General features: G+C 32.8%; 1 protein-coding gene across 1 annotated transcript in view; it reads right to left on the reverse strand.

The window, feature by feature from the left end:
• Positions 1–1928: 1928 nt before the first annotated feature.
• Positions 1929–24372, reverse strand: part of LOC132731912 (uncharacterized) — a 44829-nt gene continuing 22385 nt past the window's right edge. The window contains exons 4-5 of the mRNA XM_060718210.1: positions 5827–6211; positions 1929–4949 (exon numbers count right to left, since the gene is read on the reverse strand). Coding sequence (XP_060574193.1) covers positions 2314–4949; positions 5827–6211 — 3021 coding nt within the window. The 3' untranslated portion in view covers positions 1929–2313. The remainder of the gene's footprint in view (positions 4950–5826; positions 6212–24372) is intronic.

Raw genomic sequence — 24372 nt, forward strand, 5'->3', positions numbered from 1 at the left:
TAAATCGGTATACCGGTAAACCGTTACACCCTACAAATTTTCATCATATCAAATCTTTACGAGTGACGTCATTCGCCATTTGCAGTGGGAAATGTTTTGGTTACAATTGAGAAATAAATTGCTTTATATTTGATAGGTATTTTTACTGTTAATTTCAAATTGACAATTGTGTGAAAGTGTGTTAACTACGTATATGTAGCAACATTAATAATTTTTGCCATTTTATAGAGAAAAACATATAAAGCTGGTGTTGCCTGCGTAAAAATTAGGCGTAACTTTTTGACAGTATACAAAACAAATTGTAAAATGTGTCAAACGGTTCACGCCGAATAAATTAGGCTAACATGGCAGGAATATATTATGTGTGTATAAATGGTCTCATATGTGTGTCTACTTTCATGTTCAATAAATTCAGCTGAGAGACATGGTATGATATTCCATTTATTTAATTCCATCAGAAACACGCATTTGATAAACATTCCCAATAAATGTGATAATGCGTTATACGCCAATATCGCAAAATAAATGTATCATTGAAAATAATTCTTATATCGTATGCCCTACCTGATTGTTAATTACACTGTTTATCATAACCTGGCATCGTTTTCGCATGGTTGTGACCCTATCTTTTTTATATAATATTGGGATAGATTTATTCACAATAAGACATTTTTCGCATATATGTATGGGCGATCGTTTGTGGCACTGCACCAAAACTTTTTATCATGTGGTTCATCTCACAATTTGTTGATATCAAAGTCAACGGTAGGCATACGCTGACTCACAATAGAGATCATAGGCAACATTTTCACCCAAATCACATTTATTGGGCAAGTTTATTAAACTTCTGTTTGTTATGGAATTAAATAAATGTAATATCTTATCATGCCTCTCAACTGTATATATTGAAACTTCCAGCATGGTAGGATCAATATTGACTCGCTTTGTAAGATATTATACATGCACACTTATCAGATTTGTTAGTGTAGTGTAAACAGATAAAATACCTTATTCTTAAGCAAGATCGGCTAATTTTATTCGGCGCCCATTTAGCACAAGTCTCCCAACACGGTCGATCATTTCCTGGCTTTAGACAACAGTAGGGCGACCTAGTCTTCGGTCATCTTCTAACGTCTCACCAACGTTTAAATTCTGCTAACAACTTTGCCACTGTGAACTACTTTGGGCTAATATCGCTATACACATCAGCCATGCGACTATTGATTTCTTTGGCATTTGTCCCCTTCTTAATGAGGAACTCTATGACTGTCCTGATTTCAACATTCCGATTTTCCAAGTTTGACTATGTGTATAGGTTTTCAAACAAAAAGTAAGAACAATAATGTACGATATGTCTGAACGGCTGATTCAACTGAAAAAGTGGACTCTGCGCAACAATGAAAATAAAACAACAACAACTTAAATTGTATAGAAAAAAGAGTTGTACGAACTTATCGAATTCCCATAGTTATAAGAAATTGTGTAAGTTTAAGAAAGACTATACATGTAGTTACATTCGAAAGCCATGCTAGAGTTAAAGTCTTATGTGACCTTTAGACATAATTCAGAAATGATACATTAAGTTTTAAGCAAAAACCAACAATAGTTTTGATGTTGCATGTACTAATTTTTGGACCGGTCACGAAGTGTCACGGATAATCAGACAAACAGAAAGACAGACGGACGGACAAACGGACGAGTACATTCATGTCTCCACTTTTTCAATAATATATACAAAGTTTTATGTTTGCACTAGTATCTGCATTAACAAATCTTTCCAGAGTTCATTTATGCCAAACTCTAACATTGCTATTCTTTTTTTAAAGAAAATACAATGGTTATGATGATATTATTTCATATTTGTAGTACGTTTTCCCTGTAAATTCTTTACATTTTCAATTTAAATCATAATTTTAAAAATCAAGACGAGAAACAAGTTTTTTTTATTACAATTTTGTATATAAACTTTATTTAACATACATTGTTATAGTTTATTTGATATTTTAAAATGTGTAAAATTTTGCATTCTGTTTTGAATCAAATTTAAAACCTCATTTACATTTAGCAAGTGGAAAACTGTAAGCATATACATGTATACTATATACAAGTAACCAGTATTTAGCAACGAAAATTCATGAACCAAAATTTCATTATTAAATGATTTTACACATTTTTTGTTGTTTTTTTCTGGTTTATTGGGACTGATTTTATGTCTAAAATAGAGTAAAACAGAATCCCTCAAGAAAGCCCAACACGACAATATTGAAAGGCTCGGTTTGATTGAGCCTGTTCATGTAAGTTTGTTCTTATGTTTTATAAGCTCTCTGAATTACTCACAGATGAAAGTTCAAACGATAATTCTTGTGTGTCGAGCAAACTATACTTCATAATTTCAAATCGATCCTCCGATTTAAGTTTCAACTGTAATCTTTGAAGTTGATTTACGCGGTCTTGATAAGACAGTACCTTACATCTATTCAATTCGATAATTAATTTTGAACCCGTAACGGGTAAAGTATCTATAGTACTGGTTATTGACGGAACTGAAAGTGTACACCACCATAATTTTATATTTTCCAAAGCTTTCATTTGTGAAGATAATGTTATAATCCCATTTCCAAAATCAATATTGACGAGTTTTATGTTTCTTAAACACTGTAGAGTTGGAATTATTTTCGTAAGTGATTCACCAACACTTAATGAGTTTACACTGCTAGATTTACAGTTATCAAGATCTATTGTCAAACATTCTAATTTGGGAGCACATTCGAGACAAACAAGTAAGCTTTGGTGAATTTCAACATCGGTTTCTATAATACATGACTCAAGCTCGCAAGTATTTACATTTGTAACCACAACAGGAACACGCCTTAAATCTAGTGTTATTAGATCTTTGTGTTTAGATATATCTAGTGTTACGCTGTTCTCCATAGTTGATGTTCCATTATGTTTTGCACATGCACATTCTATCTCAACAAGTGAAATCTGTGTGAGTTTTGTCTGCGCTTGTAAGTACTGTTGCACTTTAGAAATTTCGCAATCCTCATTTTGATCTAGAAGAACGTCAAATAATGTTAAAGATTCAAGTTCTTTAAGTTGATATAAATTGAGGCTTGTCTGCAGTTTGCAAATGCTTATCACTAAACATTGCAAATGTGTGAATTTCTCTAAATTGCTAACATAAAATTCACTACATGGGCCCTTCGAGCAAAATTTTACCAGATTATCAACAAATGATAGGTTTTTGATAATACCACACGTTGAAAGAGATAAAATCGTTTCAGACTTCAAAAGGCTGCCGAAATATGGTTCTTCAATTTGTTTTTCGTCGTCAATATAGACATCTGCTACATGAACGGCATATTCTGTACAAATCAGTTGTTTACTTTCTCTAGCACAACTGATGAAGAGACTTTGTAAAGCCTTTAAGCTTGCATGACATTCTTTGTATCTAATGTATCTTATATTTGATTTGTAGAATATGAAACCTGAGAAATGTATTTTCCTATATTCTACAAAATATTCATCCTTACGGAGCAGTTTCAAGAGAATTTGGTTTAGATGTTGAAAAACATTAGGACAAAGACTTGCTAAGAAAACAAGAACGTTTGAAAATTCAAGAAAATGTGAAACGTTCGAAAAATAATTAAGAACTTCATATGATTCATCTTGTTCCATTGCGATGTAAACTGCTGCTACAAACTCATGGAAACTTTTATGAATAAATTGCAATTTGAACTTCCTTTCCAGGAGTGTGGTTAGCACTTTATTCCTCGAGATTATACCAGCTGATAATAATGTATTCATGTCACCTCTTTTCAAGCCATACAAATTTTGATCCAGGTCGTCGTTATTAAATACAAGACCTTTGCTTTTTGCATCATCAGGAAATAATGTTACATATGCAAAGTAGCATAAATGTTGTAATACCGGTACAGTTTTCCACTGCTTTGGAAATGATAGTGACAACTCTGGCAACGACTTCAGCTCCATTGTTTTGCTTCTGGTGAATAACATTTGCATTGTCTTACCGTAAACTATTGATTTTCGTGTATCCAACGAGTCTTCTTCATACCATTGGCATATCAGTTGCATAACAACAATAGGGATTTGTGTCAAATCAAGAAGGTTTTGCTGTTTCATAAAGGCAATGAATGCCTCAGAGTTATTGTCTTTGTTTAATTTCATATTTAAAATGTCCACAACTGCTTTTACTAAGGTTTGATATTGGTCCGTTCCTATACCGATTATTGCAACTAGCTGATCGATCTCACTTGTGCTTAGACGAATCATATCCAATTTAGAAGCCCTTGAAGTTGTTATAAATGTGCAATTCTTGTACGCTTGCCTGTGTGGCACCTTATCCCCCGGTGGACATGCATGTGTTCGAAACGGTGGATGGTTCCACTCATCAAGGCCATCCATTATAATAAGACATTTATATCTGTCCAGAATAGAAGTGAGATATGACCTGCTACATCCAAAGCCTAACTGTTGCATTATCATATCTTCTACGTGACAAAGACTTGTGTCACGAAGAGAAATGTAAAACAGAAATTCAAACGATTTCATTACTTGTAAGTCATCGTGAGAAAATAAATTTTCTTTTTTCATAGTTTCTTTTTTAATACAGCAAGCAAATGTTTTAATTGTTTTTATTTCAGGTTTAAAGCACCAAACAAGAATCATTCGTAGGCAAAATGCAGTTTTCCCTATCCCAGCATCACCAGTTATATATATGTTTTTGCATTCTTTATTGCCTTTGAAAAAAATATCAGTGTAGGAATTCACTGAAACATCTTTGCTTTGTATTTTGTGGTGCTCAAGTATTTTCATACTTGGAAAAACATATAAATCTCTCAATGGTGCATCTTCTTCCTGTAGCAATGGAGACACTTGTAATTTTGATTTTTTCATCTCGTAATGTTGCACAATTCTTCTCCGAAAAACTGAAAAGATAACGAGATGTTTCATCACATACTTAAAGGAGATGTAGTGTTATTCTATTATTCTGCATTACAAATATGTACAAAGATGAAACATTACCATCATTTTACGGTTTTAACATGTTTTCTCTGATTTTTATCTAAGAATTTATTTTTCTTGATAATGAAATATTTTAAATTTTAGTGATTTTATATAAGAAAAAAACACAACATTCTTTTCTATTAGTATTCGGATAAGTAAAATCAAAAGCCTAGGGAATACGTATATAATTTGTTCGCACTACTTAACACTATCTATAATCGTCCAACTGTGACCAAAGCAAATTTTAACTATGTGGCTAAAGATCGACAATAACAGGAAACTAAATATTAAACCGTATATTTATGTTCTCAACAGATTAAAATTCAATATCAGACCGTTTAAGTTCAATCGTATATTTATCTTTTCAACTAGGGAGTCACTTTAGCCTTTATTTTTTACACGTCTTTTATGTTTGAAATGATTAATCCATGTAGCAGAAAAGAAGATATAATGACTATGTTATTTTGAGTTTTCAACATCGTATTTCATCTAATCGTAGTTTCATCTTCCTGACTGCGATTATAACAATGGATGACAATATAAGACAAAAAATTTTACCAAGGATACATTTATAAAAGAATAATAATGCTAATGCCTTTTTATCATGATGTTAGCATAGGGTTAGGAAATAAAGGTATAATTATCTTTTATATAATATACAGATTCACTATCGATAATTTATTGGTAACAAGATTAACATTTGAAAAAAATACCACAATTATCGCTGTTGGTATAATTATATCTGTCTATGTTAAACTCAATAAATATCTCCAATGGAGAATTTCAACAGTAACTTACCCTTCTTCATTCTATGCTGCCTTCTTGGAAGACAAGTTCTTATTCTAATGTTTTGGTTGGGGAGAATTTCCACTTCTCCTCCTCTAAAGAATACTGATTCGCTTCCTAATAACGGTTCTGAAAGTTGATTTTCAATGCTTGAATTTATGGTTGTGTTGCTCTCATAATGAATGTCCGATATAATCTCTTTGACTATTTCTTCAACCTCAACTCGATTGCTTAACTTTAACTGCCCTTTTGCTGTTTCGATAGCTTTTAATGATGTTTCTGTTTGCTCTTTGATGCATCCAAGAGCTGTTTCCCGATGGTCCTTTATAGCGTTTTCAATATCATTCAATATTTCAGATGTCTTCGTATTCATTAATTTCCAGCTGACGGATCTCAACTGCAAATAGATAAATAAGACCTGTCATAATCTGAAGGATATTTTTTAAACTTGGAAACAGGATTATGAATTATAAAACATAATATAAATATATCTTCAGAGTAGAACGTTTCCCATCTTTAACAGTTTTGTGTATGTGTGCATTTACTAAGTCTGTGGTCATGTGCATTTGTTTGCAAGATCGGAGATAAAATATTACAAATCAGGATAAGATAATTATGGATCGAATAATTAAACAGATCCAGTAAACTTTCACATCCTAGGTGATCCAGAAATCATCAAAACAAACTTTCAGATCAATTTCCAGGATATTTGGATCAAAACAGTAGCCACTAGAGTGTTAAAAAGTTTTTTTCTATTTTAAGCTCCTGTGACCTAGTTTTTCATACGAGATGACCCATGTTCGAACTTATCCGAAAGATTAATTAGACAAGCATCCTGACCAAGTTTGATGACAATTGAGTCAAAAATGTGACCACAAGAGTGTCAAACAAAGTTTTTCAATATTTGGGCGATCTGACCTAGTTTTTGACCCCAGGTAACCCATATTCGAACTTGACCTAGAAATCATCAAAACAACCTTACAGACCAATTTCCAGGATATTTGGATCAAAACAGTAGCCACTAGAGTGTTAACACGATTTTCTATATTTAGCTCCGAGCTATTACCTAGACAAACATCCTGACAAAGTTTGATGATGATTGACACAAAAAATGTGACCGCTACAGTGTTTACGAACAAGTGTGGACGGACGACAGACGACTGACGGCGGACATTCAACGATCCTAAAAGCTCACCCTAAGCTAGCTCAGGTGAGCTTAAAAGGGATAATATTGATTATTCTGTTACTTCGATTGTAGGAGAATTCTTACTTTGCGAAAGCAATTAAGGCTTTCTTTGGGGATTCTTATTTCACTCTATTTTATCGCCACATCAGCGTTGTGTGTGCCGTGTGGAGGCTGTAAAAAGTCGCCCCGTACATTCAATCAGGGATGTTATATTTCCGATCCTTAAAGATCGTTCAGCACGACATTATTGTTGTGCTTGTGGTATTTTAGTTCTATCTATTCGGCATCTTTCTTGTTGGGTGGTTCCAGTATTCCTCACTTGAATACTGTTTAATCACCCATAGGGCACACGCATTTTTTTACTTGGGGACTATATGCCGCTTTTCATGGAATGGTACTAACGTGTCACATTGAAGGTTCCATGATAACCGCCATATGAACACATCTGCGGATGTTTCAAAATTCTAAATTTTACCAGTCCATGCACTTTCCAGTACCGTCCATGAACAGGCTCAATCAAACCGAGCCTGCAACATTTTCAATTTTGCCGCGTTGGGCTTTCTTTGGGGATTTATTTCACTCTATTTTGCTATTAAAGAAAAGTGAAAGGGTAACTATGCCATCCGTTATTCCCAGATATATCTGTTTTATCCCTTAAAAAATGAACCTTGTATGGTTAACAAATTAAATCTTAATTTTCTCCTTAAAACTTCATTTATCTAAAGTGACATTATGCTCATTTTTTCACTGTCAAACTGGAATATATTCGTTGCATATTCTTAAAAGATTGACTGTTTTAATATCGAAACTGCTTAAGTTAAAAAAAGACTATTCCACTCTTTTTATTAATTGAACATTGCCAATAATTTCCAAGATTTTTTTATAGATAATTATGTGGGTCACGGGGGATATTGATTATTCGGGTGACATAGAAATATCACAAAATGTAATATTATTTTAATTCTATCTGAACATTAATCATTTTGTCTTGGATTGGCATAATGTCACTTGAATGATATTTTCCTTATTTTGTAGGTAGATACCTTCAATAGTCTTCGAACTTTTTGTAGAGTAAAGGATCACTGCGGTTTATGTCATTGTTTTTGAAAAATAAATTTAAACATTTTTGCTCATACACCCTTTATTTTTTAATCGATGTCTTTTGTGTTTAAAATGACATGTCTATTGAGGTCTTCTTCTTTTGGGCTCAATTAGGGGTCTTTTGGGTCACCAATGTCAAAAATGGAATCTTTTAACTTTTACAGGTGTATTCTTTTGACTGATGTCTTTCAATTTTGGTAGGAACATTAAATTGACGATTTTTTTGCTTTGGAAGGAGTTATGGGTCAGTTTGGTCAAGTTTATCTGTGCTAAAAATAGATTTTTATACTTTGCCCATACAGCCTTTATTTATTGACAGATGTCTTTCCTATTCGGCGCACGGCATTCTTCCTTTGGAGTGAGTTACGGGTCAATTGGGTGAAGGTTACTTTGTTCTAAAATAGGTTTTTACACTTTTGCCTCTACTGCTTTTATTTATTTACAAATGTCTTTCAAATTTGGATTGAGCAAGGGCTCAGTTGGATAAAGGTCACATTGTGCTAAAAAATAGATTTTTTGCACTTTTGCCCATACTGACTTTATTTATTGACTTATGTCTTTCACATATGGCAGGAAGATATCTTTCATGGTAGTCTTTCTTTGGATTGAGTTAGGGATCAGTTGGTCAAGTGTGCCATCAACAGCTTTCTACACTTTTTTCATACATGCTTTTTTATGGATAGATGTCTTTCATATTTGATAGGAAGATATCTCCTTTGGATTGAGTTAGGGTCATTGGGTCAAGATCAGGGGTGCCAAAAATGGATTTCTACACTTTTGCTTATGGAACATACCTTGAATGTCCAATGTTGAGAGTCACATGGTCAAGATGACTTATGCTAACACTAGATTAATTGCACTTTTTTATACAGCCTTTGTATTTATTCTAAGGACTCCTATTCACAAGGAACATACCTAAGGTGGTCCTATAAGTTTTGATGGAGTTTTGGGTCACTGGGTTCAAGGTCAAACTCCTGTATTTATATACATTTGATGAAATTTTATCGGTAAATTGAATGATTCAACTTCCTCACAAGTCATAGCAATGACTTGCCAATTTATATTTTCACAATTTCAAAACATCATGACTCTATCAAGTTATAACTGTGCATACAACTTTAAGCAATATTTCTGTCCATTATTGAGTGAATTAATGAACCTTTTTTGAAAAATGAAAACAACAATCTGAGCCGAGTGCATTTGTGTTTAACAAACACATTATTTATTCTATTGTCCCAGATTTATTGGTTTGATCTGTAAGTTGAAATTTCAAGGTCGATATATAGCAAAGATATAAAGATTCGGTTTTTCCGGCTCTATAAAAACTTCCGGTGGTGTTTGTTTTCTTTATTTCTTTCTTTCATAATTCCCCTCTAAATGAAACATTTACCGTAGTGTTAACCACGTCAAATGCAAAACTTTAATGAGGAAATAGGAACATTATGAAATGACAACAAGATAAGTTTCCTCAACTTGCAACAAAAATACAACAATTTTGATAAAAAAGATTTCCATGATTGATCTCTCATCTATATCGCTAGAATGTTACAAGTTTTCAAAGCAAAAGTAACTTAAAAGGTCATATTGGGTTTGTCATATGTTCATATTTTACCGGAGCTGCATAAGTTTATAGTATTCAAAGTTGCCTTCTAAGAAATATAAATGCTACATGCCTCATATATATATCTTAGTTCTCGGCATTTTCAGACAAGAAGACTTATAGTGCTGCAAATCTATAGGGTAAAATAACATCGAAGTGGTCTATGTCAGCCAACAGCAAGTTTTATATACCAAATTGTTTGTCTAGGTCTGCAGTTTCCGGTATGGGTATTCATTTGGCTCAAGTCCGGTGCGAAGCTTAAAAATCCAAGATGGCGTCAAAGATGGCCGCCAAAACCCTAAATATTCTAGAATATTAATGTTGGCTCATATTTGTTTCCACTTTTGTATTTCAAGTCAAATTTCGCACGGAAGGTGTCATTTAAAGTGTTTTATACGAAGAGGCTTAACTTTATTGGAGAAAACAAATTGTTTATTTTGCTTTTTTATACTTAAATATGCAAAATAATGCTAAACGTATTGATTCTTGCTTTAATACTCTTGTATATGCTTAAACAGAGAAATATAATTTTCCACGGTTGAGCGAGAGCGAATTAGAGGAAACTTATTTTCCATTGGTCGAATAAAATATCCTATTGCATAGTTTTGTGCACGAAGTTTTCGTGCTAAAGTAATGTGTAGTATTGGTCATTCAGCTTTGGGCGATCGACTAGGCAATATCAGTTTAAATTAACTGTGTAGTGTGTTACTTGTATGTCCTTGGAATGTCAGAAGAAAACGTGGACAATTCACCACGTGGTCTTGACTTGCAAGCAGAAGGCAGCTCTCATGGTTTTCATAATCAACTACAGCTTTTTTTGGATGAACTGCATTCACAGAGGCAGGATTTTCAAACGTTAAGAGACGAAGTTCAAGGCAAGTCACGATCTTTATCTTCATAAGTAGATAAATTAAAATCAGAGAAAGATTTATCATGGAAATTTGAAGGACACAAAATTCAGTACGAACTTAATACAGTCAGGACGCAATACATCGGAATCCATTATACTGACAAATTCAAATAACGACAGTGAATTGGTGGAAACCAAATTTTTTTTCAACGTTATTATAACCTTTTATAACGGAAAATTCGTATTCCGACTCCGGAATTGGAAACCAAACGTATTATTTTCTATACAACAACAACAACAACAACAACATTTATTCAGCATAAAGCAATATCTAACATCACTTCTAGCCTACATATTAACATCTGTAGTAGTTACACATGAAATATAAACACTACCATAAGACAAGAGAAAAGTCACAAATAAACAAGAACAGTAATTTAAGAGAGAAACTGTTTTGTTCAGTCAGAATTGGAATAAATTATTAAGTACAAAATGTAAAAAAGGAAAAATAAAATATATGAAATAATTTTTTTTTTTTTTTTTTTTTTTTTCAAGAAAAACTAGATGAAAGCTGATAATTAGTTATTCAAGTTCTTTTCGAAGTTTATTTGCAAAGTATAAGTATTTCGAGAGATTTGCTATTTCTTTTTTATTTTTTGTCATCATCAAATGATCAAATTTATTTAAAGATGGCCATGTATAATAATTACGTCTCAGATATTTCTTTCTAATATTTGAGTATAATGGACAAGTTAATAGGAAGTGATATTCGTTTTCAACCACATTTAGATTACAAAATTGACATATTCTTTCACTTCTTATTACATTATTATACCTTCCTCGTTCAATTTCTAGGTTATGTGATGACAGACGAAACCTAGTTAGTGCTATTTTGAATTTTTTGTCTATCGAATAATTATCAAGATATGATTCATATACAATCAGTACCCGTTAAACTGACACTTGGTCAGTCATGCGCACGTATCATTGAGGCGTGAAAAAAAGCTGCAAGGTGTTAAAACAGGTATTGTAGCTTGGTCAGTTGATTTTTACACCTTATTACAATACCAACGTGTTGTTGTCAGCTGAATTTTGTTACACTTGCCAACTTGTGATTTTTTATTAAAATAATGGCAGAACCTCCAGCTAAACGTCAACACACTTATTTAACTTTTGAACAAAAAAAAAACGAAATAATTCATATAAAGGTATCAAAGACTTTTTTCGTTAATTGACAAAGACAACAATCAGTGTGCAATCAATTTTATTTTTTAAGGTTTTACTGTTAAAAGTCCTATCATTGTAAGTACTTTTTTATTTTATAAAGTTTTATCATTTTCATTAACTATTTTTAAATAGTTGTTATTATTTTAATAAAGTTGTTGTATTATGTGTATGACATGTAATGTGTATAATAAAATGAACACATAAATGCACAAAAATCTTTTTCATTATATAGCTAGATGTTTATTATAGATCAAAATACATAATGTTCAGATACCAGTGAATAAGACGGTCAAGTGATTTTTATAAGTTTCTTGTTTTACCGTTTGGGTTATCGAGTGCGTGTTACATTTTTACAAAAGTAACTAGACCTTTAATTGCAAAATGGAGAAGTGAAGGAAAATTGGTATTAACTTTTTTAGACGATGGTTTGGGTTGTGCGAGCGATTATGAAAAAACATTGTTGCTTAGTAATGAGGTTAAACAAGATCTGTTATTGTCAGGATTTATTCCGAATGCAAATAAATGTGTTTGGCTTCCAACACAGGTTTTGCATTTTTTTAAGGGCCATTTTGAATTCTAAAGATGGAATTATAATGGTTTCCGAGAAAAGAATTAATAAGGCTAAGTTAACTGCTTCTCAGTTATTGCATGACTTGAAGGTACACAGGCGTGTGCCAGTTAGGAAAGTAGCAAGTTTAGTAGGTCAGGTCATTTCCATGACAATTGTTATAGGTCATGTGACACAGATAATGACCCGTTATTTGAGTATTGACATTTTACATTCTCTATCATGGGATTCTTACATTTGTCTTTCTCAGGAAAGTATTAAGCAAATTAAGTTTTGGATTGAACAGTTAGATAATGTAAATTCCGGAACATTTTCCAGTCTCAGATTTGTTCAAGAGTAGTTTACAGTGATGCTTCATCACTAGGATTTGCTGGTTATGAAGATAATACTATAAACGGTGTTTCCCATGGTCAATGGTCCCCAGAAGAGAGTAAAAAATCCTCTACTTGGAGGGAACTGTTTGCAGTGTATTCTGTACTTCGATCACTTACGTATGTGTTAATGAATCAGCGTGTAAAATGGTTTTCAGATAATCAGGGTGTTGTTTCAATTGTTACTAAAGGTTCCATAAACAAAGAATTACAAGAGATTTCTTTAGATATTTTTAAATTATGTCTATGTAAGTCTATTTCTCTTGAAATAGAGTGGATACCTCGTTCACTTAATGAAAAATAGATTATCTGTCAAAAATTGTAGATAATGATGATTGGGGTATATCACTAGAAATTTTTGTTTTAATTGAAAAACAATTTGGAAAAATGAGTATAGACTGGTTCGCTTCAGAATATAATCATAAATTGCCGCGTTTTTATTCCAAGTTTTGGCATCCTAGTTCTCAATGTGTAGATGCTTTTACAGTAAGTTGAGCTGGAGAATTTGGATTATTTGTTCTCCCTTTTTATCTTATTCACAGGGTTTTGAATAAGATGATTTTAGATCGGGCACAGGGAATATTAATTGTCCCTCTATGGAAATCAGCACCGTTCTGGCCGTTATTATCCCAAAATGGTTGTTTTTTTAACATGATTAAAGAATTTATTATGTTGCCTACGGAGGCTAAATATTACACGAAATGTAAGAATGGCCATGGAATTTTTGGAATTCGGTATGTTGGCTTTACGTGTAAATTGTTAGGGGAATTGAATCTGACAGAGTCATAAACCTAGTAAGATTGAGTAGTTTCCCTTGATTCACGATGTTTTTGTAGATATTATTAAATGGTACAGATTTCGCTTTATTTTGCTCTCTTGTTATATATTAAAATTTTGCTTACTAGAGCAGTTTTAAATATTGTGCTCGCTAGATCGGATTTTTCATTGACCCTGTTAATAATAATAATATTTGCTCACTGGAGTGTATTTTATATTTTGCTCACTGGAGCTGTAAGAACAAAAAACTCACTGGAGTTTATGTAATAGTATTTTGCTCACTGGAGCGGTTTAATTATTTGCTCACTGGAGCTGTAAGATCAAAAGCTTATCGGAATTTATAAAATAGTATTTTGCTCACTGGAGTCGATGTTAAGATCAATTTGCTTTCTGGAGCTGTTTTTGATATAAATGTTCAGTTTAATTGTCACTTAACTTGCTGAATGAAGTTTTTTCTTTGTCATTTGGATTGTTTAAAATATAAGTATTATATCGTATCATATTACAGCAAGTTTGTATTCATGTCATCGTATCAATTTAGATTTTTTTAAAGTTTTATTAGACTCGTGATAATTTTAATTATAAAATTAATTGTACACGATTTAACACGAAATGTCTCCTTATAAATTCATACATATTAAGGAATTACATAATAACAAGTAACAAAGTGTTATTAGAATCACATTGAAGTATTTCACAGTAAGCATGTTTTGAACATTTGTTTTTATTAAATTTTTCTCAATTTAAATCTTTTTTTTTCAGATTCATAAGGACGATATTGATGAATTGCCACCGGTTTTGGCGGATAAGATTGACCTACTCCAAGACATTTTGAAGAAGTCAAGAGCGGCTTATACTTGGCAAGAAATATGGGTTGGCATTTAATCGTTGGATAAAGTGGGGTTTGTGTAATTCTTTAGGGAGTGGGGATTTCTTACCTGCTAAAACTTTAACTGTGGCACTTTATTTATCTTCATTAATTCAAACTGCGCGTACTCCTGCTCCTGTAATAACAGCTTTTTACGCTATTAAATGGTTCCATGATTTGAATGGTTTAGTTTCCCCTACTGACTCTAAAATTAATATAAATATTTTAGAAGCGGCTAAAAGAATTTTAGCAAAACTTGTAAACAGAAAAGAGCCAATTACAGTTGGAACTATTTTGGCTGTTTATAATTATCTTTACGAAAAGAAAAATATTAAAAATCAAAGAATCATATGTGCTATTATTTTAGCTTATGCAGGTTTTTTGCGCAGTGCTGAATTATTGAATATAAAGGTATCGGATATAGTGTTTGAACAGTCATATATGGCTATTTATATTGAGAAAAGTAAAACGGATGTATATAGAGATGGTCATTGGTTGATAATTGCGAAAACGGGAACTCTGTTATGTCCTTGTGAAAATGTGTCAAAATATATAAAAATGGGCAGAGCTTAATGGTGAAGATTTTCTATTATATAATTTGTCAAAAACGAAATCAGGATATAAAGTGAGAAATGGACGCTGTAGAACTTCTTACACGAACTTGCGTGAGATGTTTTTAAACGCTTTGAAACCACATGTATCTGATATAAGTAAATATTCATTACATTCTTTAAGAAGTGGTGGTGGTACCGCTGCTGCAAATAGTGAATGTGGAATTAAAGAACGTATGTTTAAGAGACATGGTCATATGGTCAGTGAAAATGCGAAAGATGGTTACATTAAAGACAATTTAAAGGAGCGTTTAGCCGTTTCTTTATCTTTAGGACTATAAATATTATATTGGAAAATGTCAGTATTTTGATCTGTTACTAAGAAGGAAATATTTGCCAATTTTTAATTTTGTTTCCCGTTATTTAAATTCACACTGATCATCCAAGTGCTCCATACATATAATACATTTTCAAATAGTATTATATTGTTTGTTGTTTATTGTAAGGATATAGTATGAGTTAAGAGGAAATATAATTTTCCACGGTTGAGCGAGAGCGAATAAGAGGAAAATTATTTTCCATTGGTCGAATAAAGTATCCTATTGCATAGTTTTATGCACGAAATATGAAAAACAAGATCAACAAGGAAAGGCGGCGTCCAATGAACGAAGTTTTCGTGCTAAAGTAATGTGTAGTATTGGTCATTCAGCTTTGAACGATCGACTAGGCAATATCAGTTTAAAAAAATAAAAATTGGCAAGAAATGTGTTTTGAATAAAGGTTTCAATGTTAACCATCTAGATAAAATATATTTTGTAAGATGATTTTATTATCTGAATTTAAGATTATTGTCTATGAATGTGTTAAAATGAATATATATGTTTTGATGCATTTATTATAGTAACTATGTATTGTTACATAAATAATTGAAATATGAATATATTACACACTACACACTGATCTTCCAAGTGCTCCATACATATAATACATTTTCAAATAGTATTATATTGTTTGTTGTTTGTTGTAAGGATATAGTATGAGTTAAGAGGAAATATGTATTACTTATTTTGTTATCCCACTATTGTAATGTACTCATGAGAGCAATGCTTTTAATGTATTCATATCATATCTGAAGAAATCTGTGTTTGTTATTAAGCAGTAAGACATAAAATAAGTGGCGCTAGATCATAAATATTGTTTTCGGTACTTTCTAGTTTTTGATTTGTGGTATTTAAAAGTATCTGGTATGAATAGTTCTCGTTTTTCTCGTGCGTATTTCGCGGCTAAATAGTCATTCGAGGTTTGCTACTATACAAGTAACATTACTTTTGTTCAGTTAATTAATAGTGGATGACATTGAAAAATCGCCCACGAGGCCAGGCAGAAGTATTGATTTGTCCAATTCGGAGCAAAGTTCATTGTTTAATACAACTTTAGAGAGGGCTTTAGACAGACAGCGTGATATCATTTTGGACCAAATTGAAGCTAGAATCGGGACACCAGCAAAGAAATCGCCGGCCGATAAATTCCAGTTCAAAAGTGAAGGTTTGCAAATTCAGTTTGATTTTAACGTTGATAGAATAGACACTTGCAAAAAATTGACAATTTCTGCAATCTACGTAGCTTCGATTCTATTCAAGAACTGGTCAAACAAGACATTAAAGACATTCAGCATCGTAATAAGTTGCTAAAGATAGCCGACAGACATGGTTGGCTTACTGTTAAAGAGTATGATGCCAGTCCACTGGCCGATAACGATGATGGTGCTACTAAACTGCACGGGGCCATCACACGTGCTACCCAGGCGCGTAGGTATTCTCCTTACGCCCAGTCAGGATCGAGACAGCAGCGACAGTTCTCATCCGAGCAGCCTTTTCAACCGCCTACTTATAAACAGCAGTCCTTTCGTTGGTTTACGCAAGGAAATGCGACAGTTATGCCAAGGGGTTATGTCGGAGGTTCGAGCCAGCAACAGCGATTCCCGCTCAGGTCTTGTTTCATCTGTAACCTCGGAGGACATTACCTTACGTCCAGAGGAGTACAGTTCCTCCCCGGTTCTCAGGCTACGACGGTCACCCAAGGTCATCAAGTACAGCCGGAAGTGAGCCGGATAAGTAATACAGTTGAGTATTTTGTACAAAACATGTTGATAACTCTTGTGAACAAAACGTGTTACATCCACATGTTAGTCTTAGAAATAAGGTAGATTTCTGGGTTAATGAGATAAAAGTTAATTGTTTTATTGAAGATATTATAAGAAATGGCTATAAGATACCTTTTGATACAGAACCTTCTCCCGTTTTTCTTAAAAATAACGCGTCAGCTTTAAAACACTCTAAATTCGTGAGTCAAGCTATCTCAGAACTTTTGGTTAAGAAATGCATTAAAGAAACGCATTATGCGCCATACTGTGTAAATCCGTTAACCGTGTCTGTTAACTCAACCGGCAAAGAAAGATTAATTTTAGATCTCAGGCATGTAAATTTATTCGTACATGATTTTAAAGTTAAATTCGAGGGTTGCAAAGAAGCATTACATTTTTTAAAAAGGCAATCTCATGTTCTAATTTGATTTACGCTCGGGTTATCATCACGTTAGTATTAATGAATACTTTCACAAATTCTTAGGTTTTTCGTGGGAAGATAACGGTTGTCGCAAATATTATGTCTACACTGTTCTACCATTTGGTTTAAGTTCGGGGCCTTATATTTTTACTAAATTATTAAGGCCGCTTGTTAAGTATTGGAGAACCCTAGGGATAAAAATCATAGTCTATTTAGACGCCGGGTGGGGTACTGATTCTCCAGAAGTCTGTCAGTGGGTTAGCGAGCGGGTTAGTTCGGATTTACACAAGGCAGGTCTTCTTGTAAAAGTATTTGGTCACCTACTTTGATTATAGAATGGCTAGGGTTTATTTGGAACATGTATAAAGGTACCGTTGAGATACCCTCTAGGAAAATTGATAAATTGAAACAGTTATTGATTAACTGCGTCAAATCTGATACTATTATTACTGCACGTTTTTTAGCAAAAGTAGTAGGAAATATTATTTCAATGTCCTTTAGTTTTGGTAATATTTGTAATATCATGACCAGACATCTACATGTACCAATTGTAAACAGATTAACGTGGGATAGTCGTATATATCTTGATCAAGATTCTGTTAATGAATTGAAATTTTGGCTCAATAATTTGTCAAATTTAACATTTAGATCAGTAATGCCTATTTACAGGATTCCAGAGCGTATTCTTTTTGTAGACGCTAGTGATTTTGCAGGAGCAGGTATTTTACTAGGTTCCACCAATCAAGTTGCTCATTATATGTTTAAAGTGGATGATCGTATTATGAGTTCAACTTGGAGGGAAATAAAAGCTTTAGAATTTGCAATCGAAACGTTTTCTGATCAGTTATATAAAAGGTTCGTTAAAATATACTCTGATAACCAAAACGTTATTAGAATAGTTAATCAGGGTAGTACAAAGGGTCCTTTGCAAACTATTGCTAGAAAAATTTTCGATTTATGTGTTCAGCGCAGTATTCTGTTAGAAATCGCTTGGGTTCCTAGAATTTTGAATTTTGAAGCAGACGACGCGAGTAAGATTTTTGATTGGGACGACTGGGACGTATCGGAACATATTTTTAAGTTTCTTAATGCTAAATGGGGTCCCTTCACAGTCGACTGGTTCGCAAACAATGTAAACAATAAATTGAACGTTTTTTTATTCAAAATTCTGGTGCCCTGGTACGTCTGGGGTTGATGCATTTGCTTATAACTTGGGAAATCAAAATGATTGGGTTGTTCCTCCAGTAAATTTTGTTCCTAGAGTTTGACAGCATATGTTTTTTTGTAAAGCAGAGGGAACTTTGATAGTTCCGAAGTGGGAGTCTGCAATTTTCTGGCCGTTACTTGTCAATATACATACCAGTGAGTTTCAAAACTTTGTGACAGATTTCATAGAGTATTGTAAACCTAGTCAGTTTTTCATTCCAGGATCATGCAAACATAGTGTTTTTGCTATTTCGCCTTTTAATGGAAACGTTCTCGCATTAAAAATTCGTTTTTCTTGAGTTATTAATATGATTTTAAAATTATTAATATGATTTAAAAAATAAGGGATTAGAGTTTAGAACTATTAATATCGTGTGATGATATTAACTTGTTTGTTTTTCACGCGATTTTATTGTAAGGAGATAGTGACTTTATTGTAAAGAGATAGTGATTTTATAGTTACTTTATTGTAAGAAGATAGTGACTTATTATTTATACAGTGACTTGATTATTTGTAAGGATATACGAATTTACAGTGTAAATACTACATGTATAATACATTTTACGTTATTAAATGTTCGAAGCCCCTGCTCCAGTGACCAGGGAAGGATAATCCTTGATTATCGTATGTGTTTTTGTTGAAGTTGTTTATGAAGCCCCTGCTCCAGTGACCAGGGAGGAACAATCTTTGATTGTTTATTATTAGATTGTTTTAATATAAGACAGTGAAAATGTGTAATATCAACCCATTATTATTAAGTTTTTGCATATGTCTATATTAATAATTGTTATTGTTGCAGTTTCCTCGTAACGGGGTTTGGAGTGATGTATTGGACTTTGCCTGTAATCCTTGTTTATGTGCAGCCGTTCATCAGTTACCGGACATAGTGCGATCCTCAAAATCCAAGAACACAAGCAAAAAGTATGATCAATATTTTGTGAAGTTTACAGAGTGGTGTAAGTGTCATTATTTTGAATCGTTACCAGCCAATGTATCTACAGTGTGTATTTTCTTTAGTGATTTATTCTCTAAGAAAGTTAGTAGTGCTGTTCTAGATTCTCATTTCTATGTTATTAAATGGAAACATGAGTTTCATTTGTTTGATAACCCATGTGACCACAGACTTGTGAAGCTGGCGTACGATGGTTGTAGGAAGGAACTCTCGTGTCAATCAAAGAAAAAACAACCGATTAACATTGACATTTTACAAAGAATTATCGATGTGTACTCTGTAAATGATGTTATGAATTAAAAAAAAATTAAGATTGTGTTTGATTTGTATTCTTGGATTTTAGGGATTTTTACGTTACAGTGAAATTTCATTGATTCAAATGTCAGACATATGTGTACACTTTAATGATGATCATGTTTCTATTAGAATAAGAAAAAGTAAAACTGATCAGTTTAAACATGGTACTTTGATAAATATAGCTAGAACCAATACTGCATTTTGTCTGGTGACGTGGTTATTGGAATATATTAAAGCAGCTAATCTCACTTTGGCTTCGGGCGAATATTTGTTTTCAAAGGTTCGCTTTCTGAAAAGTAAAGATAAATACGTTCTTTGCGATACCGGTTCACCTCTGTCGTATACTAGAGCACGGGAAATTCTTATAGAGGCTTTAAATAAAATTGGGGAAGACGGTTCGAATTTCGGCTTACATAGTTTGCGTAGCGGCGGAGCGTCTGCTGCGGCAAACAGCGACGCGAATTTAGATGCTAGATTAGTTAATAAGCACGGTCGTTGGAAATCTCCTTCTTCTGCCGACGGTTATATTCATTACAGTCTTGAGAATCAACTTTCCGTTACTAAAAGTCTAGGCTTGTAGTTTTCTCATCTTTGCATTCGAAAAGTAGCAAACCGCCTTCTAACTCGATACTGTCTTTGTTTTTTCTTGTCAAGTATAGCAAATAATTGTTTTATTTTCGGACGAACGTAAGTGAGGGAGAAAATAATAAATATTGTTTTCGGTACTTTCTAGTTTTTGCTTTGTGGTATTTAAAAGTATTTGGTATGAATAGTTCTCGTTTTTCTCGTGCGTATTTCGCGGCTAAATAGTCATTCGAGGTTTGCTACTGTACAAGTAACATTACATTTGTTCAGTTAATTTAAGGTCTAAATAAGTGAGATTGTTGCTTTATGTTGTAACAAAACTGTCCAATGGCTCAATTATCTGTATAATTATGTTGATTGAATATTTGTCTTTGGAGATATACATTATATTGTCTTTATTACATGATAAAATACGTTATTATTCATGTATTGCTATGAGAAAATATTGTCGACTTTAAGAAATAAAAAGTAGCAAACCGCCTTCGAAAAGTAGCAAACCGCCTTCTAACTCGATACTGTCTTTGTTTTTCCTTGTCAAGTATAGCAAATAATTGTTTTATTTTCGGGCGAACGTAAGTGAGGGAGAAATAAAAATAGTTTTACAATGTAAGGTAACACGTACTTGTTCTATCATCATTTCCCCCTATTTTGTATTTCTGTCAAATTGACATTACGCCAGAGAAGAGATTGCTCCGCCCACTGTTTCACGTGACCCGGTCATTCAGAACCTTAGACAAAAGACGGCGCCGACGTTTACGCAAAACTGCCATGCCACTTAAGTGACTAATGAATTTACCTTAAATAATTGGGTATATATAAAACTGTAATGCTTTTATTGAATAGTTCAATGTATTATGGTATTCAAAAAAGTAACAAATAACTGCATTCACGCATTAATGATGAATAAAACGTTTGGCATATTTCTCGCTGACTTCACTGACAAATAATTTTAGTTTACAAATTCAAAGATAGTTAAAATTGATGTAGCGGAACATATAAAAGTAAAATTATATCAATGAAACGGTAACAAAATCACTTATATGTAATGCATTTGTGCATAAATTGTCAAAATTAAATGAGAAAATTGCCCTTGCGTAACTTTGTTGTATGATATATGATTATATGCATATTTGTACATTAGATATTTTCGTGATAAAACGCAATATTATTCACTTCAAAATAAGTTTCGCATATACCAGACCTCGGCTTTAAATTAAAACCGGTTTTAAATAAAAACCGTGATCAGATATGATGTTATTGAAGCAGATTGAACGAAAAAAGTGCATCATTATACAATAATGCACAAAGAATTAATAGCTATTTCCATTCTAACACGTCAGGGAAAAACATGATTATTATTATAAAGTTGGACTTTATGCTTGGTGGTTAAATTTGTTTTCGCCTCAGAGTTTCCAATAGAAACGTTCTTTAAAGGCTGTTCCAGTGGGTTGAAAAAAGCTGTCGTTAAATCTACTGTGTGTAGAAACATTTTGAGAATAACGAATTTTGAAAACGTTGATAAAACTTTGTTTATTTTATTTCACTCTATAATTTTGCAAGCGAAATACAAATTATTAAAATTGAAATAAATGTAAAACTTAACTCGTTTGCGACAATAAAATAGCGTACTTAATTTTATTGTTTTGCACGTGCTATTGGCGCTACATTGTGACGTCACGTAAACAACACTTTAAACGTCTGTACATCGATAACGACTGTATTAAAGATATTGGTGTTCGGATTCATTTTCTTAGTTAGACCATTTTCTTTCATTCTAGATAGTTTTCACAACAAAATTCGACAAAAAATTGTTTTTTATTTATCAGATTTTTCAAACAAAATGGCGCCCTCAATGTGAAAATACACAGGGAGATAATAAGAACGGCGAGGGCATTGCTGTAGAATAATGCACGCTTCGGGCCTTCTTTGTTTATATAGAAAAATTTCCGAAAGTGTTAGAATTAATCTTAATTCATATAGCTTTAATAGAAATATTTAGATAGGATAATTTCACCTAAAATATTTATTACATATTCTCTCATTTTATTTGCAGGTATTTCTTCTACTGCAGCTTTTTATAGACACTATGTTAAGAACGAACAAAAATATCATCTGGATATTCTGAGACCTTATACATGTAATATATTATGTGATTATGAATTTACATAATTGTAATGAAGGAAGGAAAAGAGTATCTGTTTAAACTTTTCCCTTATTTAATGCAATGTTGTATAGCCAGTTTTAACTTTCGTACCTGCTATATAACTTATTATCTTCTTATACAGAAAGTTACTGATATTTTTGTTTTAAATTTGTAAAATGAACTGACTCCATCTTATCAATATGTCTGGATATTTTGTAACTTTGATAAACCGTTTTAATAGTTTTAAATTGACAAAAAATCAAAATTATTTCAATATAAATACTGCTCCACCATTGTCTTATACAAATAGTTTGTCTAAGGAAAATAGCGGACTTCTCAGACATCTTAGCGTGAAACTGATAACGGTCGCCGATTGGCTTATCTGTAAGACCCCTGCCAGCTTGATTGACAGGCGGCGCAATGTCAATTATTAGCTTCTTTGATGCAGTCGATGTACATATTGTCATAATTAACAAGGAATATGGTCATTTACGTCTGGTTATTTAATGAATTACTGTTCAAATCGTACCCCACCCACTATTTTCAGTTGATGCCAATAAAAAATCTAGAGAAAACCTGACCCCTTGATTATAAGATTATGTGGAATGACAATATTTACGTAAGTGATTAAACATAAGTTGATTTTGAAAGGGTGATATCATTGGAGGTATCTTGTAAGATCTAATAATCAAGAATGTGTTACCAATTTAATATGCATGATTTGCTGTAAGTTCACCTAAGGATTTGAACAGTATGCAAAAAGAAAACTGTTTATTTATCTATATGTTACATACGTTTTCTGTGTCAAATGAAATGTATTTTATTTTTTAAGTAGCTCAACTTGATCAAATTGTCATTTAAAAAGTTTGATATTTTTATCTAAATGTGTCATTACTTTGTTGGCCTCCGGTTTCATGAAACTTGCATAGTTTTATTCCTTTTATTTGACCTTTTTTGTTTTGTGTGGTTCTAGTATTCCTATTTGAATACTGTATAATAACCCTTTAGATATGCCTGCTTTTAAAGATTGTCTTTTGACCTTTCATCCCGTTTTATAAATCCATTTTATTTAGTTTCGCCCATTGTTTTCTAATACTTGGGGACAATACGTTGTATGTCGTGACATTGCAAGAACATTTTACATTGAAGATATCATGATCGCTTTCGTATGAATACATCTTTCCTTCAATTCCTTTAAAAGTGTACCAGTTTATGTAAAATTGAGAATTCTGCTTAAGCCGGTGCTAGAGGGTGTTGATGGTAGCTTGCAATTACCACTACCGGTAAGTTCCTATATGACGAGACAGTGCAAATAAAATACTAGTAAATCCCCGACAAGTGAAATTCTAACTATTGTCATAGTAACATAAGACGAAATAGTTAAAACACATAAATTACCATGTAAATATGTACAAAAAGATACAGCCTAATGACTATTTCCAAAGTACTCGATGGCTTAAAAGTACTCAGTACCCCAAAAGTACTCGGGGGGGGGGGGAGAAGGGGGCTGTGAACGTTGCATTTGCCTTGTTGATCTTTATTCTTGTTTTTTTAAAGAAAGGCAAAGCAACAAAAATCACCTACAAGGGCCGAAGAAGCAAGACAGAAGGCTAATATTAAAACAATTCAGTTCAAAATACTTTTAGAACTGTCCATGATAGAGTTTTCCACTTCGTCCATCAGATGCAGCGTAGTGTCCATCTGTAAAAGG

This window comes from Ruditapes philippinarum, unplaced genomic scaffold (genome assembly GCF_026571515.1).
Source record: "Ruditapes philippinarum isolate M1 unplaced genomic scaffold, ASM2657151v2 ctg5734_1_1_1_1, whole genome shotgun sequence".
NCBI classification, from domain to species: Eukaryota; Metazoa; Mollusca; class Bivalvia; order Venerida; family Veneridae; genus Ruditapes; species Ruditapes philippinarum.